Source organism: Varanus komodoensis, unplaced genomic scaffold (assembly GCF_004798865.1).
Source record: "Varanus komodoensis strain SLA01 unplaced genomic scaffold, ASM479886v1 scaffold77, whole genome shotgun sequence".
Taxonomy (NCBI): domain Eukaryota; kingdom Metazoa; phylum Chordata; class Lepidosauria; order Squamata; family Varanidae; genus Varanus; species Varanus komodoensis.
The window spans coordinates 2,109,628-2,126,971 of NW_025336442.1; the positions used below are offsets into that span (position 1 = coordinate 2,109,628).

Sequence of the window (17,344 nt, forward strand, 5' to 3'; positions counted from 1 at the left end):
AAGCTATGGACCATTGTGGTGTCTGAACTGTGTTCACAATCCATGGCTTTGAACTACTAAGAACCTTTGACGGGGACCCATGGTTGGTGATTGCTGGGTTGTTCCTCATGGGCTCCCATCTGGGGTGGCTGACACGTGGGTTTCTGTGTCATAAGAATGTAGACAAGCCCTGCTGGCTCACGCCGAAGACCTATCGCGCCAGCACTCTGTGCTCACGGCGGCACTGAAATTGAGCCCATTGCCCCTGAATATTAAATCCCGGGCATTTTTGTTTGCATGCTTAGAAAACCTGTTCTCCCCGTTTTTCAGACTGTTCCCATTTTGTGCCAACTGCATGCAAAGGGATAAAATTCAACCTAAGTCCTACTTAGAGAACTAAGCATTTTAAAAAGCATGCAGTCCAACCTCCTGCATTTAAAACAACTCCAGCAATTGGCAGGCTTTGAGGCGAGAATCGCTTGTTCTCGTGTGCCAATCAGCGCGGCGAAACTTTTTCCAATGTACACCCGGAAATAACGCACATCCAGACAAGGAGCCCTCTTGACTGCTGCGTAACTCTACGGTTCCTTTCGCGCTTCGTCCAATCAGCGGCCGGGCACGAGGGTCGGCCGGAAGTTGTGCGGCGGTGATTGGTCGGCTGGAACATGGCGGAGAAGAGTGGGGCGAAGCGGCTGCGGGAGGTAGGTGGACGTGGAAGCGGCGGCGGCGCGTAATGGGTTAAAGGGTGGAAGAGCAAAGCATGGCAGTGTGACTAGTCCTCATGAGCACTTAGCCCTTCTAGCAGCCTCGTGTTCGGGTGGGCTCTGCTGCCTTCCAGCTGGATCTTCCACAGCTCTGGACCGGGCACGACTCAGCATGTGGCCCTCTGATGTTGCGGGCTTGCAGCTCCCATCAGTGCTGCCAGTGAAGAGGGATTTATGTATTTAAAACATTTGTATGCCGCCTTTTGTGCCACAGCACCTTTGGGCAGCTCACAGTCGTAAGATAAAAACCATAATAAAATTAAAACACAACAATTTAAAATACGAATAATTTGCTAAATGATATTTTGCTTCTGTGTTCTCCCAAAGCTGGACGGGGTAGATCCACATAGGAGATTAGATGAGGCTGGGGACTTAGGGGCACGAATTAGAGTCACCCCCCTAGAAGTCGAGGGGCTCCTCAGGGCATTGGACGTTACAATGACGCCAGGCCCTGATGGATTACACCCGAGAGAACTTAGAGAGTTGGCAGGGGTTCTCTCACGCCCGCTGGCCTCCGTTTTTGAGACCTCGTGGAGAACGGGTGAAGTACCAGAGGACTGGAGGGTGGTGTCAGTGGTCCCAATTTTCAAAAAGGGTGGTAGAAGGGACATGGGGAATTACAGACCTGTTAGCCTTACATCCATTGTAAGAAAAACAATGGAAAGGCTCATAATAGCGAGAGATATAGCAATGCTAGATAGGGAAGGGAGGCTGACAGCCACACAACACGGCTTCTGCAAAAACAGGTCCTGCCAGACAAACCTTGTGGAATTCTATGACAAGGTTTCGAGATGGCTGGATGGAGGGGATGCAGTGGATGTGGTATACCTGGATTTCAGCAAGGCCTTTGACAAAGTGCCCCATGACATCCTGGTGGAGAAACTGAGGAGTTTTGGGATACACCAAAGCACTGTCCGGTGGATTAGGGCATGGTTGACTGACTGAAAGCAGAGGGTTACCATTAGTGGGGAATCGTCAGGATGGTGGCCAGTGACAAGCGGGGTCCTCCAGGGCTCTGTCCTGGGGCTGATCCTGTTTAATCTTTTCGTAAATGACATGGAAGAAGGGGTGAACAGTCTGCTGATCAAATTCGCAGACGATACTAAAACTGGAGCAGTGGCCACAACTGAGGAGCAGGTACTCCAGATCCAAAAGGATCTGGACAGACTATGGAAGTGGGCAGGAGACAACAGGATGGCATTCAATGTGGATAAGTGCAAGGTCTTGCACTTGGGGCATAGGAATAGGTGTCATAAGTACAGGTTAGGGGACAAGTGGCTGGAGAGCAGCACTTGTGAAAGGGACCTCGGGGTGCTGGGCGACTGCAGGCTATACATGAGCCAGGAGTGTGATGCGGTGGTGAAGAGGGCGAACGCCACCCTTGGTTGCATAGCCAGAAGAGTGGCTTCTAGGTCGAGAGAGGTATTACTACTACTCTGGTGCTCCCACAACTGGCGTATTGGGCTCAGTTTTGGGCCCCTCATTACAGGAAGGATATAGCCAGGTTAGAGTCAGTGCAGCGAAGGGCCACAAGGTTGGTGGCCAGTTTGCAGGGGATGCTGTATGAGGTGAGACTGAGGGAACTGGGTCTCTTCAGCCTGGAGAAGAGGGGACTCAGAGGGGATCTGTTGGCGACATACAGGCATGTGAGGGGATGTCACATGGAGATGGGTAGAGACCTGTTCTCCCCTGCAGAGGAAGGCAGGATGTGCTCCAACAGAGCCAAGCTCAGGGAACCCAGGTTCCATTTAGATGCCAGGAAGCACTTCCTGACAGTCAGGACCCTGAGGGTGTGGAATGGGCTTCCACGAGAGGTCGTTGAGGCCCCACCGGAGCGGGTGTTCGAGGATAGGCTGGACATGCACATGGTGGGCATGTCGTGAGTGAAGCCGGCTGGTGCCAGAGGTCAGACTAGATGGCCCGGGAGACCCCTTCTGACTCGCTCTGATTCTGTGTTTCTAATAATGGGAGAATGAGAGGAGGGAGTCATCGTAGGATTTCCACATTTACGAATAAAGGGCACTCAACAGAAAGTCTCTGCCTTCTTTTCTAGGGGGACGCCCAAAAGATTGACTGGCGCAAATGGAAGCAACAAAGTAAGAACACTCATTTTGGATAACTGGATTCTTCCCCTTAACATGCAAAGCTTGAGGAGCAGGTCCTTCCAAAGCAGCTCTCGTCAGTGACTTTATTCCTATGCCTATATTCTGCCTTTCCATTGTGAAGCCTATGAACAGCCTTCCTCTTCTCACTTTTATGCCCTTTTCTCTTTCTCTCTTTTTAATTGTACGTTACAGAACAAAACCTAAATGCCATAGTGAAATGAAGGTAAACGTAGGATAAAATAACAGTATTACACTTTCTTCCATAAGATTTTCAAAAACGATAGCCCTAGCTGTGTGTGTCTGTGTCTGTGTCTGTGTGTCTGTGTCTGTGTCTGTGTCTGTGTCTGTGTCTGTGTATTATATATTTGGGTACTGGTTCTTTAAAGTTCTTTTCACCACTAACTGTGCCACTTCCCAGCAGTGAAACCCAGTGACATAATTATTTTTACCTGCAATACTCTTTGTTCTAGAAAAAGAAGAGAAGAAAAAATGGAAGGAGGTGAAACTGGTGAAAAAAATGGAGAAGCAGAAAATGCAGGAACTGATGGAGAAGCAGAAGGCAGAGACCAAGCCGAAGGAAGATAAAGGTATTGTATATTTATTTATCTTTCTGTCTGTCGCATTTGTGTGCTGCCCCACAGCCAAAGGTTCTCTGGGCAGCTCACAGTGCCATATAAAATACAAATAAAAATGAAAAACAATGGCATACCAAAACCATAAACAAATAGAATTAAAATACAATATAAATACAACAAATGCCTAGAACAGGAGGAAATAAATACAATAACCCAATAACAACAACCAATAAAATAAGACAAGCGAGCAACAAAACAAGCCCAATCTGAAAACAAATGCTAAATAAAAATCTTGACTTGGCACCGAAAGCAAGGTGTAGCTGAGGAACCCCCAGTAGTCCAGTGTAGCTTTTCCCAAACTGGCACTCTCCAGATGTAATGGACTACAGTTCCCATAATTCCTCTCCCTATACCATACCTAACTTTAGAAGCTGCCATCCATTCTCTACAGTTTTATTTTCCTTTCTGAATACCCTCCAGCAGGACTGCACTTTCAACAGGTGCTCAAAATAGTATGAATTAAATGCTGGTATGAACAGAGAGCAAACCTGATGCAGAGATGCCATCTTTAGGCTGGGGGAGAAATGCAGCCCTCTTAAGCTCCCAGCCAGCCATCTAGGGGTCCCCAAATTGTACCACCCCTTCCCCCTGGCCCATCTCTTTTCTCCCACCCCACATCTTGCTTTCCAAGTTTGGGCAGAATTTAATTTCGTTCCCACTTGAAATGTGACTGGTGATAAGAGCTTTAAGCCATGCCAGTGGGGTATTGATATATTTTTGTAATCTGGGCCCTATTTCTTTCCCTTTTGGACATGCCCACTTCTGCAATAAAACCCCTGACATGACTCTGGCCTCAGCCTGAAACAGGCTCCCACCCCTGCCCTGAACCACCCAAAGGGCGTCTGGGACCGCATTTCATGGGCCCTCCTGCCCCGTCACCCCTTCGTGTTTCTCAGGGCGTCACTACACCGTCAGTGTGGCACTTCCGGGATCCATTCTGAGCAACGCCCAGTCTCCAGAGCTGCGGACGTACCTTGCCGGCCAGATCGCCCGGGCCTCCGCCATCTTCTGCGTGGACGAGATTGTGGTGTTTGATGAGCAGGGAGAAGATGCAAAGTAAGGCTTGGCTTCCCCTTCCTCTTCTCCCAGTCTGCTCCCTGGCTTTTTCCCCGTGATCTCCGGAGAAAGTGAAGGGAGAGGGGGCCCCGCTGGCTCTGTGGCCTTCCCACATGCCTGGGGCTGAGGGGCACATTTGGAGTGTGGAGGGAGCGGCACGAGCACGCGCACAGGGGGCTGCTCTGGTCCTGGAGTTCTGATAGAGCAAGCGAGGGGGAATGATGTCTCCCCCTCTCCGTAGGCTGGAGGCCATACATTTGCTCAGGACGCACCTGTGCCCAAGAAGCCGCTCCGGACTCTGGGAAGCCTCCGGCTGCCGTGGACAGCTGCATTTCGCCCCAGGACTTTCCCCAGTCCTGGCTGGAGAGTTAATCCGAGGCCTTTGGCTTGCCAAGTGGGCGATGCCAGGGGGTTTGGCTCATTTCCTGACCATTATTTCTTTGGAAAACAAGGTGCACCTACCTTTCAGCAAGAAGGGCTCAGGCAGCTGTTAGTTAAGAATGGAGCAGCTGCCCATGGAGAAGTTCCCACCTTGAGTATCAGGCCGTGCTGACGTTCTCTCCCCCTTCCAGGACAGTGGAAGGCGAGTTCGAGGGCCTCCGAAGGAAAGGCCAGGCCTGCGTTCAGCTGGCTCGGATTTTGCAGTACTTGGAATGCCCTCAGTAAGTCTTTTGGGAGCATTTGGGACCCTCTGCAAGCTGGGATCGCAAAGCCCGTGTCGGAGCAGCAACGCCACTAGGCCAGCCAGAGTTCCTGCCTCCCCAGCGAGAGAGTGCCAGCGCCAGGCAAGACGCAGCTGGCCCAGGCAGGACCAGGGAGCAGGAGTGGGGAGGCGGGCTGGGTGGTGAAGCCCCGTCTCCGTATATTCCCAGCCCCAAGAGAGCAGTGCCACGTTTGAGCCTCTGTATCCTTATCTCCAGAGGAGGGTCCAAGAATTCAGGGTTTGTGTGTCACGGGGATCGGCATATTATAGCGGGGAAAATGCCTCTCTCCCACCCCGCAACTGGAAAGGTAGCAGCTCAGTCAGAAGGAACGGAGTTCTGTGCAGTCCTTCCTACAGAAGTGAGGAAGCCGGGCATGGGGAGTGAGGACAAATGCATTCTTTCCATACATTTATACGTGTCTGGACAGACACCCCCTGCCCAAACTGCCCGTGTTCTCCAACCAGTGCTCTTCTCCCGGCCTAGCGATGCGCAGGCGTGCGCCCTTCTTTATTTATTGGACTGTGATTCCCCTTTTGGCCCACGTGGCCCCCCCAAAGCAACTTATACCACAAACCGTTGCAAATAAGTTGAATGCTTTGAAACATCAGTAACAGCAGAGCAAAGGGTAGGAGGGATTCTTTTAAACCTGTAAGTAAGACTATCAGCAAGTCCGTCTGTTCGCGTGCACTTCTCACACGAGCAAACTGTGACCCAGCTGGCGTTTTCTCTCCTGAACAGGTACTTAAGGAAATCTTTTTTCCCCAAGCACCAGGACCTGCAGTTTGCAGGTAAGGCTGCAGTGCTCTCTGCCCACCCTTTGACCAGCTCTCCGTACCTGCCAGTGGAAGCAGGAAGGGCTCTCTCTCCATGGCTTTGATGGCAACGCAGCTGTTTCTCCAGCCAAAATAAATACACTTTCAAACAAATCTCAGTGGCAGAGAGGCAAATACCTGTCCATTTGTGGCATGGTTATAAGTGACACATTGTAAACTTGTCTCCTGACTGCATAATTCTGCCTGCAAATATATCGTTTCAGGGCTGCTAAATCCTTTGGACAGTCCCCATCATTTGCGGATAGATGAGGACTCAGAGTACCGGGAAGGTGTGGTTTTGGCCCGGCCCACCAAGCCTGGCCGAGGCTCCTTCGTTAACTGTGGGATGCGGAAGGTAAAGTGTGGTTCCCCCCGCAGGTTCCCCTTTCAGCTCCACCGCTGCCTTGATGCAGTGTGGGAGTTCTGCAGAGCGAGTCGGCTGTATCCCTTGAATGCCATCTTTCCTCTCCTGTTGGTGCATTTGAGATATACATAAACTGTGGACTGGCCACCTTTCCTTGGGCTGCTGATCGTTGGGTGTTTTCCCGGCTGTGGTGCAGCTTGCCCCCTTCCTCCCCACAAGTGACTGATGCTCTGGTAACTTCCCGAATGGACGATTGTAATGCGCTCTGCGTGGGGCTGCCCTTGGAGACGGTCCAGATGCATCAGTTGGTTCAGAACAGAGCAGCCAGGGCGCTAGCAGGGACCGGCAGACGTGCACATGGAGCGCTGGTCCTTCACCGTCAGCGCCGCCTACCAAATATGTCCGGCCCAATTTAAGGTGCTGCTGCTGACTGTGCAGCCCTGAACAGCTTCGGACCCGGGCATTGGAAAGAGCGCCTCCTTCCCTGTGTGCCTGCCTGCCCCTTAAGATTTGGGCCAGAGGTCCATGAAGGAGGGTGGCTACCGGAGAAGGGCCTTCCCTGCATTGGCACCCCGTTATGGAATGCCCTCCTCAGAGATGCTTTATTCTTTTCTGCACCAGGCCAAAATCTTATTATTATCCCAATATTTTAAGGTTTAGATTGTGATTTTAAGTGGGGCTTTATTGTATGTAGTACATGCTGTGTGCTACTGTTTTATTCTAAGTCCGTCCTGAGGCTACTGGCAGTGGACGGTATACAAAAGTTTTAAACAAACAAATCAGTAAATAATACATTTAAAATGTGGGAATGACTCCTCTCAGGCCTCCCCATGGGCGATAGGTGCATGACGCCGGGAGGATCTGGGATCTTTGGCTCCCCCACAGAGCGCTGTGGCCCCCAGAGGGGCTCTGCAGTGGAATCCCGCTCTCAGGCCGAAAGACTTCCTGCTGCCGGCTGCTGCTCCACGACCCTCACCCAGAACAGGCCCTCCACCCCGTGGGCCAGCCCTTCTCGGCCGGAGGCCCTGGGCAGCGGCTGCACTCCTCCGGAGGCCGATCGGGGGGCTGCTGCACCTCATCTCTCTGGGGGGCTTGCGCTGCACTCGCCACGTCCTGTGCTCTTCTTTTCCCGCAGGAGGTGCAGATAGACAAGCAGCTGGAAGCTGGACTGCGGGTCACGGTGCGGCTGGACGGGCCGCAGAATCCAGGTAACACCTCAACTCCCGGCCGCCACCTACAGCGGCGGGGCTCCACGGCGGCACGTCAGCAGGCCGAACCCGGCCAGGCAGGGTTTCCACCGTGGGCACGACCGGCCGGCCAGCAAAGCTGGAGCGGATGCTCACAGCCCTCCCAGTCTTCCCTTGCCGGTGGAGGGAAGGGTCCGAGTCTCCGTTCAGCCGTGCGGCTCCCTGGAGGCGCTGGGCCGGCGCGCTCGGCTCCCCCTCTGCCCCGGCCGTTGTGAGGGCAGCATGCGGCAGCGGAGGTGGGCTCTCGCCGCGGGCAGAGGGGCCGGGTTCGGGTTAATGCGAATGATAGGCGTTGCCCCGCAGCTGCTTCTGCGCTCATTTCTCTTTGAGGCAGCAAAACGCAGAGAGGCACCGTGGTCTCGTCGCATCAGCCCCGCACCGCTTCCGGCCTTTACTGGGGCTACAACGTCCGCTTGGCATCTTGCTTGAGTAAGTGTGGGTAGCGCCGCCGCCTCCCCTGCCGCTGGTCCTTCCACCTCCTTGCTTCAGACTTGCAGGCTCCCTGGGGCAGGGACCTTCCGCTTGTGCTTCGTAAAGCTCCAGCCACGCAGAGAGCATGGAGTAAACCACAAACCGCCTCTGAATCCTATGCAAACCAGGTCCCAAATTTTGGGGCACATGGGGATAGTCAAAAATTTTGAGAAGATCCTTTTTCCCTTTCTGCCATGCACCAACTCTCCTTTCCGTTTCTTTCTCCCTTTTGATTTTCCATGGGATCTAGGTAAAACTCAGGTCCGGTTAGAACAATTTCTGTTATTTTTACATTGGAGTTCACTGCTCCAAAGAGCAGCTATAGCAGATACTGGAAAGGAGAAAGCATTTTTTTCATGGGCAATAAGTAGTATAAGTAAAGGCAGATTGCTTCCATACCTCCACCCCGATATATCTCGCCCTACAACTCCCATCAGCCCTAGCCAGCAGAACCAGCAACAGAGGATCATGAAAACTGGAGCCGAAGTATCTGGAGGGCTACAGATGCCCTATTCCTGCCTTATAGGACTGGCCTTACCTTGGTTCAGGTACTTGGGAGATACAAGGCTGTCAGACTACGTCCCCTAACTTTCACAAAGTAACAGAATCCTTTCCTGCCCCCAAACACCAGGTGCCGTGTTTGCTGAGTCCCCGTATAAGGACGGCTACGACCTCTCCATCGGCACCTCGGAGCGAGGGATCCCTGTGGAGCAGGCAGTCCTGCCGCCTTTCAGGTAATTGGACCAAGCCTGGAGCTCAAGCCAGCCCTGCAGCCTGGCCTGGGCGGCCAGTGCCCCCCTCCTACTCCCCCCCCACCTTTCCTGCACCCACATGTCATTTGGTAGTTCCTTGGATTTTGCATGCTTTTTCTCCTAGTCTATAAGTTTGCTATTTTTCTCCAAAGATTTTATTTCTGGCTTTAAGAGCCATGCGCGCCACTGTGCGGGCCGTTTGGCCCCACCCTCTGGCCTGGGCTCCACCCACTCCTGGCACGTGGGTGTCCCTGGAATGGAGCGTGGACCTCGGGCTGAGCGGCGTCCCGCATCCCCCTTTGCCGCAGCCAGTCTGTTTATGTCTTCCAGGCACGCTTTGATCGTTTTTGGAGGCCTGCAGGGGCTGGAGGCCGGCATGGATGCTGACCCGAACCTGGAGGTCACAGATCCGAGCACATTGTTCGACCTCTACCTTAACACCTGCCCGGGGCAGGGCAGCCGCACCATCAGGACCGAGGTGGGTCGCCTGGGTGGCTTTGAGACTTCCTTCAGCCCTGCTCGTGTGCGTGTGTGGCCTGAGCGCTCCTCTCGCCTTGCCTCCACGGCTGACTTTCCTGCCTGCTGCGCAAGAGCTGCCTGAAGGTCTAAGCCCAAACTCAGCCTCGCAGGCTGCGCTGCTGTCTCTGGGACAGCTCAGCGGTTTTGTCGGCCCCTTGTCTGCCGTCGGCCTGCTCCGGCACCGAGTCCCCTTGCTCTGCACCGCGGTCGCCAGCGGCTCTTGCGGCCGCCCCCTTGCCGTGGCTGCCATAAGCCGGCTCGGCGGGAGCCTGCCCTGCCCTGCCCTGCCCCTCACCCCTCCGTCACCTGGCGAGAGGAAGAGGCAGGGGGCACACAAGCGATACAGGCAACTCCGGGGGGCTCTTATCTGTGGGCCCCTGTTCTGGTATTCGTTTGTTTATTAAAAGCTTTTCCAACTCATCCGCTACAGACGTCTTGAGACGGCGTACAAAAAATGAGCAGAATAACACAAACCCCACAGCCTCCGACCATTGATATACAGAAACCTCAGTTAAAATCAATTAAACATTAAAATAGCAGGAAAATAAAAGGGGGGTTGCCTGACGCTGGAAAGAATATCATGCCAGCACCAGGCGAACCTCCCTGGGGAGCATATTCCACAGTTGGGGCCTCACCACAGAGAAGGCCCTTTTCTCGGTACTCACCCTCCTGATCTCCTTCACGGAGGGCTCCCAGAGCGGGACCTCTGCCTCGGATCTCAAGGGGTGGGAGGGCACATAGGGAAGAAGGCGTGCCTTCAGGACCCAAGCCATTTGGGGCTTTATAGGTCATAACCTATAAGAGCCCTCTGCACACACTCAACCGTGCTGATCCCATGGTGGAATTCCTGTACCTGGCCCTGGATCCTGCGGTTCTCCCTCATTCCCCATTTCTGGAATTGGGCCGCGCACCTCACACTCTCCGGGCAGTTCGGGGGCATGGGTCGGGTGAGGCAGTCTTGAGCCGGTGCCCAGCACACGGTGCCCATGGGAGCACAGCTCTTCCTGGGTGAGAAAAATTGCCGCACTGGCTCTCACACAGGCCTGACGGGTGCAGCTGGAAGTGGACAAGGGTGCTGGGGCGCTTTCACAAAATGGCAGCTGGCAGAGGGGTGATCCTTGCCCCTCGTAAAGTGGCTGCTGCAGCAGGCATGGCCGGTCCTGGAGCCACGCTTTTTCCAGAAAAACATGCTCACCCAAGAAGCGAGGTCCAAGGCCGAGCAGCAGAGCGGAACCACCTGTGGGATCCCAGATAAAGAGGGCAGCGCCTCGCGTTTGCCAGCTCCATCTTTTAAAAAATCAAATAAAATAAAGAGCAGGGCAGGGGGACCTCACGGGCCGCAGGGGTCTGTGGGCACGACACGGGAGCCTCCGGTCACGCATTGAGCACTAACTGTGGTGCTTTGGGGTTCTCTTCCAGGAAGCCATCCTCATCTCCCTCTCGGCACTGAGGCCTCGCATCGCCGGAGCAGCGAAGGAGGGCGGCAACGGGGGCGTGAAAGCGAGCCAGCAAGCGGGCTAAGATGCAGGAGGACCTCACTTTGCTCCAGAGCTTGCTTTTCAACCCTGAAAAGCCAACGAGGCGGGAGCTCTTCCGTGGCCACACAAGGGGACCACCTTCCTCTTCGTTCTTCCTCAGAAATGCAGCAGACAAAGAATTCTTACGTAGGAGCTTTTTGCATTCTGTGGCAAGACTGGGCAGATGGATGATTTGACACGGGGATGGAGGACTGTGGAAAGATCTATTAGGACAGGCGAATGCAAAAGGCAACCTTCAGAAGCACTTTTTGAAGGAACTTACTTGGAGGAATAACTGCAAATCACGCCGTCTCGGGGTACTTAATATGCCGAGGCTACCTATTGACTTCCCTGTCTGTCTGCTGGTTGCGGGCTGCCCAGATTGGCAAACTGCCCTCGTGTTGTCTGAACACAGCAGGGGTGGCTGGTTGAATTGGATGACAAACCACTGGAACCCATGGGCTTCTGGGGCGCTTTGTTAGCCCCCCAACAAGCCACTCTTCCTGGATTCGGACACGAGTCTGCAGCAACAAGTACAGTGATGCGGACTGGCTGAGCAAACCAGACCATTCTGTGTGGAAAGAAGGGGAGAATGTTCTGGGATGTTATTTCATAGTATTGCCTTCTGAAAAATAATTATGAATATGTTTAAAAAGAAATGCACCAGGACTGACTTCCTCTTGCATAATAGAAACATAGAAACAGAGCGAGTCAGAAGGGGTCTGCCGGGCCATCTAGTCTGACCCCCGGCTCCAGCCAGCTCCACTCACAACATGCCCACCATGTGCATGTCCAGCCTGTCCTTGAACCCCTCACCGGTGGGGCCTCAACGACCTCCCGGGGAAGCCCATTCCACACCCTCGGGGTCCTGACTGTCAGGAAGTGCTTCCTGGCATCCAAATGGAACCTTGGCTCCCTGAGCTTTGCTCCGTTGGAGCGCATCCTGCCTTCCTCTGCAGGGGAGAACAGGTCTCTGCCCACCTCTGTGTGACACCGCCTCACATACACTATATCACAGAAGTGAGTACACCCCTCACATTTTGAAAATATTTTATTGTATCTTTTCATGTGACAACCCTGAAGAAATGACACTTTGCTATGGTGTAAAGTAGTGAGTATACAGCTTGTATAACACTGTAAATTTGCCGTCCCCTCAAAATAACACACAGCCATTAATGTCTAAACCACTGGCAACAAAAGTGAGTACACCCCTAAGTGAAACTGTCCAAATTGGGCATTATTAGCCATTTTCCCTCTCCGGTGTCATGTGACTCGTTAGCGTTGCAAGGTCTCAGGTGTGAATGGGGAGCAGGTGTGTTACATTTGGTGTTACCGCTCTCACCCTCTCATACTGGTCACTGGAAGTTCAACATGGCACCTCATGGCAAAGAACTCTCTGAGGATCTGAAAAAAAGAATTGTTGCTCTACATAAAGACGGCCTAGGCTGTAAGAAGATCGCCAAGACCCTGAAACTGAGCTGCAGCACGGTGGCTAAGACCATACAGCGGTTTAACAGGACAGGTTCCACCCAGAACAGGCCTTGCCATGGTCGACCAAAGAAGTTGAGTGCACGTGCTTAGCATCATATCGAGAGGTTGGCTTTGGGAAATAGACGTATGAGTGCTGCCAGCGTTGCTGCAGAGGTTGCAGGGGTGGTGGGTCAGCCTGCCAGTGCTCAGACCATACGCCGCACGCTGCATCAAACTGGTCTGCAGGGCTGTCGTCCCAGAAGGAAGCCTCTTCTAAAGATGATGCACAAGAAAGCCCGCAAACAGTTTGCTGAAGACAAGCAGACTAAGGACATGGATTAGTGGAACTATGTCCTGTGTCTGAGGAGACCAAAATAAACTTATTTGGTTCAGATGGTGTCAAGCGTGTGTGGCGACCACCAGGTGAGGAGTACAAAGACAAGTGTGTCTTGCCTACAGCCAAGCACGGTGGTGGGAGTGTCATGGCCTGGGGCTGCATGAGTGCTGCCGGCCCTGGGGAGCTACTGTTCACTGTGGGAACCATGAATGCCAACATGTCCTGTGACATACTGAAGCAGAGCCTGATCCCCTCCCTTCGGAGACTGGGCCGCAGGGCAGTATTCCAACATGATAATGACCCCAAACACACCTCCAAGACTACCACTGCCTTGCTAAAGAAGCTGAGGGTAAAGGTGATGGACTGGCCAAGCATGTCTCCAGACCTAAACCCTTTCGAGCATTGGTGGGGCATCCTGAAATGGAAGATGGAGGAGTGCAGTCTAACATCCACCAGCTCCGTGATGTCGTCATGGAGGAGCGGAAGAGGACTCCAGTGGCAACCTGTGAAGCTCTGATGAACTCCATGCCCAAGAGGGTTAAGGCAGTGCTGGAAAATAATGGTGGCCACACAAAATATTGATACTTTGGGCCCAATTTGGACAGTTTCACTTGGGGTGTACTCACTTTTGTTGCCAGAGGTTTAGACATTAATGGCTGTGTGTTGAGTTATTTTGAGGGGACAGCAAATTTACGATGTTATACAAGCTGTATACTCACTACTTTACACTGTAGCAAAGTGTCATTTCTTCAGGGTTGTCACATGAAAAGATAAAATATTTACAAAATGTGAGGGGTATACTCTCTTTTGTGATATACTGTACCTGCATGTCGCCAACAGATCCCCTTGGAGTCTCTTCTCCAGGCTGAAGGGACCCAGTTCCCTCAGTCTCGCCTCATACGGCTTCCCCTGCAAACCGGCCACCAACCCTGTGGCCCTACACTGCACTGACTCTAACCAGGCTATATCCTTTCTGTAATGAGGGGACAAAACTGAGCCCAATACTCCAGTTGTGGGCGCACCAGAGTCGTGTAGAGTGGTAGTAATACCTCTCTTGATCTAGAAGCCACACTTCCGGCTATGCAACCAAGGGTGGCGTTCGCACTCTTAACCACTGCATCACACTGCTGACTCATGTTGAGCCTGCAGTCGCCCAGCACCCCGAGGTCCCTTTCACAAGTGCTGCTCTCCAGCCACTTGTCCCCTAACCTGTACTTATGACACCTATTCCTATGCCCCAAGTGCAAGACCTTGCACTTATCCACATTGAATGCCATCCTGTTGTCTCCTGCCCACTTCCATAATCTGTCCAGATCCTTTTGGATCTGGAGTACCTGCTCCTCAGTTGTGGCGTGAACCGTGGACCAAGTTGAGCTTCTGGGACCCAGTGAGACCACCTAGTGAAGTGTGCCTCTGTTTTGCTTCAGAATGAGCTGAACAATTGAAATAGACAATGGAAGATGCCTGGAGGAAACCGCGCTGTGTCAATTTAAATTAATTTTATTGCTTGAACTCTTCCAGTTACAAGGCAGCAAACATCACTTGTCAGCACAAGCTTTGCAGTCCTTGCAGTTTGAAGTAGGGGGGAATCAGGAGGCAAAGTGACGCTGCTGGATGGGGGGGGCAGCCTCCCAGTGGCCCTTGGCTCTGCCCCCCCCCATGTCACAGTAATTAGCCAGACAGAAAATAACTCTGCCTGCTATGTAATTAAGTGCTGCAGGAAGCACGTTTGAACAGCCCAGACACTCAGTACTCGGATACCAGGAAGTCCTCGCAAATCGCAGGAGGGTTTGATCTCTTTCAGCACATTTGGGGCCAAATTCATTTTCGGGACGTCCTTGAGGGCCACATCCCAGTGGTGGGGAAGGCCATGGCAAGGGACCAAAGGCCAAAGGCCAGTGGGGTTTTTGACCAGCTGTAAAGCTCTGAACTAGGGTGTCGGGGAAGCACTGCACCCATTCCCAGTGGGGGGAAACATACAAAACCCAGAAAACTCCCAGAGAGTCGTCAGTTGCAGGAAAAGGGGCCGTGTCCTTGGGGGAATCCCAGTTCAGGTCTCCTGGCATGAGGCTCAGCTCCCAGGGATCTGGCTTCCAGCTGCGATGGCTTTTAAGTTGCTAGTCCTTTTCAGAATGTTCGGAACAAAGAGAAGGCCCGAGGCCCGTTCGATGCTCTCGATGGGAACCAGGAACCGGTCCAAGGGGATCTTCTCATCCACCGGGCTGTTGGGCATGACATAGGAGCGCAGCTCAATCTCCCCACTGGGCTTTTCCAGGATGAGCACCTTGAAGAAGTGTGTTGGGACCGCCACGTGGTTTTTCCCAATTACCTGGTACTTTACGTACATCTTCCCATCACCCTCCATTCTGCAAAGGGACGAGTATTTGTTAGGATCCGTGTTGAGAAGGGCAATCAGCTCATCTCCCTATCCCCCACTGCTTTTGCAATAAAACAAAACAGACACGTTTCTAGTCCTCTTTGGGTCAAGTAAGGCAGGCCAGTGCTTGTGTGCCAGGCTGAAACAACTCTGGACACTCATTAGATCAGAATGATGGGGCATGTAGGCCAAAGTGCCTCAAGGGCCACAGGTGACCACTTACAGTCTTTGGGGCTGGAGCTCATCCCAGTCTCCCCCCCACCCCACAGGAACAGGATTTTTTGTTTTGCTAAGTGGGAACAGAAAAAAAGGTTGCAGCATCTTCTGATTTCCCCACACAGATGCCCCTTTGCAGGGCCCAGTCTGCAGTTCCAGTCTGAGCTGGAAGGGAGCTTTCCCCAGTGTGGCAACTCCCAAAGTAGCTGGGAGATTCTGGGAGGTGTTCTCTGACACTAAGCACCAGATTTGGCTCAAGTGTGTTTTCTTTTTTAGTTCTGCCAGAACATTTTTTTTTTGTTTTTCACTCCCACCTAAAAAAACAGCCAGTGAGGAAAATATTTCAAAATCCCTCTTCAAAGGCAGAGAGCAAAACTGATCAAGACCACGGCCCTACATCAACTGCCCCCCATTTCTGGGGCTTGGGTGGCCACCAGAGGTAGGACTTTTTCAGTTGTGTGTCCCCCCCATCAAGCTTCAGAATGCTCTCCATGAGAAGCTTGCGTGGTGCCCCCACCCTGCCATCTTTCCTGGAATAAGTTTTTGGAAGGACAGGATCTGCAGGGATTCTCCAAAAATGGCAGCTGACACAATTGCCAGTGCAAGGAACACAGCAGACCCGGACGGGGAAAATCCATCCAGAAAAGGAGCAAGCGGCTACCTACCTGGGCAGAAAAAGTGGCCCGGTGCAGACATAGACGTTCTTGTTCGATTTGGTGAGACTCCTGCAGTATTTCTCCAGGTTATTCCAAGCGTTCTGATTCAGGTGCGGGTTCTGGAAACCAAAATGCCAGTGGCTTGAGAGACCGAACGGGGAGGAGTGGGCTGTGCTCCCCCACGGCAGCTAAGCTGGTGGCCCCCAAATGCTCTGGACTGGAACTCCCAGAAGCCCCAGGCCCAGTGGGCCATGAGCAGCTGAGCGGTACTGCAGGTCTCGGCCACCTCTCATGTTCCCATCCTGTGATGAAACCTGCACACACAGCTCTCTGCAGACAGACATCTGGCAGAGCAAAGCAGAAACTCTCACCTTTCTCTTCCATTTTCTACTTGTAGGACCAATGTTTCTTCTTCAATGTGGGGAGCATTAAAAATGGCACCCCCACCCACACCCAGCCAGAGTCCACCTGAAGCGGTACGGCCCTGTCCGTCCAGGGAGACGGACAGCTGTAGGTGCAAGCAGGCGCCCTGCAACCTTCCCCAACCGGCACGGGCCTCCCGCCCCATGGCTCAGGGCAGGCTGCCAAGACCTCTGACTGCGAATCCCTCAAGCTCAGCAGGGAGAGGCTACTTATTACCTGGTGGGTTTATTTCTGGTTGTTTCATATTATGGCGCATTTTCTTTATTCTGGCATCCTCATTTGTGTTAATACGTTTTCCAACTGCAATTTGTGGAAATTTAAAGCGCAAATGGACACACCTGCGGTCCCGAGAACGGTCGCCTTCCCCGGGAAGCCGCCCGCGGGCAGCCCGCCTTCCCTCCCGGCCTCACCTGCGGCGCGATGTTGCTCAGGTAGAAGGTGTCCCCCATGGCTTTCTGGCTCCAGCGGTGGTTCGCCGCGGCCGCCAGGTGGCCCCGGTCGAAGCCGCTGCCTCGGTAGTCGGCGTTGGTGGCGCGGTGGTACTCGTGCACCGAGTCGTCCTCGCGGAACTCGCAGGCGCCGCGTTCCGACGACCCGCTCAGCGCGGCCGGGTTGAGGCGCTCCACGACCCACAGGGCGCTGCGCGCGCGCGGGTCGTAGCACAGCACGTAGGATTCGCGGCTCCGCAGCTGCGACAGCCCCGGCAGGCCGTACTTGGCCAGCTCCCCGCCGGCCCCTCGGGCCACGTCCGCCGGGGGCCACGAGGCCGCGGCGGCGGCCACCGGCACGACCGGCAGCCGGGCCAGCAGCAGCCCGTCCGCGGGGGACGGCTCGCGCGGCCTCTGCCGCCGCCCGCCGCCGCCCGGCCCCAGCCCGAGCCCGAGCCCCAGCCCGAGCCCCAGCCCCAGCCCGGCGGCCAGCGAGGACGCCGGCAGTGCCC

The 17,344-nt window shown here is 53.7% G+C and overlaps 2 protein-coding genes across 3 annotated transcripts in view; one reads left to right on the forward strand and one right to left on the reverse strand.

Moving 5' to 3' along the window:
* Positions 1–609: 609 nt before the first annotated feature.
* On the forward strand, positions 610–11,584 carry SPOUT1 (SPOUT domain containing methyltransferase 1). Of its 2 annotated transcripts, XM_044453113.1 has the most exons (12): positions 610–680; positions 2,797–2,839; positions 3,319–3,435; positions 4,380–4,539; positions 5,112–5,201; positions 5,982–6,031; positions 6,280–6,410; positions 7,555–7,627; positions 7,997–8,095; positions 8,769–8,871; positions 9,220–9,367; positions 10,828–11,584. In XM_044453113.1, exons 1-12 carry the CDS (start codon positions 645–647, stop codon positions 10,927–10,929), a joined length of 1,152 nt encoding a protein of 383 aa, XP_044309048.1. In that variant the 5' UTR covers positions 610–644; the 3' UTR covers positions 10,930–11,584. The 2 variants fall into 2 exon arrangements, with proteins under 2 accessions (XP_044309048.1, XP_044309049.1); XM_044453114.1 differs by lacking the exon at positions 7,997–8,095.
* A 2,632-nt stretch (positions 11,585–14,216) lies between these two features.
* The window catches only part of ENDOG (endonuclease G), a 4,182-nt gene continuing 1,054 nt past the window's right edge, over positions 14,217–17,344 (reverse strand). The window contains exons 3-5 of the mRNA XM_044453056.1: positions 16,815–17,246; positions 15,991–16,100; positions 14,217–15,098 (exon numbers count right to left, since the gene is read on the reverse strand). Of these exons, the coding sequence (XP_044308991.1) occupies positions 14,804–15,098; positions 15,991–16,100; positions 16,815–17,246 (837 nt within the window). The 3' untranslated portion in view covers positions 14,217–14,803. The remainder of the gene's footprint in view (positions 15,099–15,990; positions 16,101–16,814; positions 17,247–17,344) is intronic.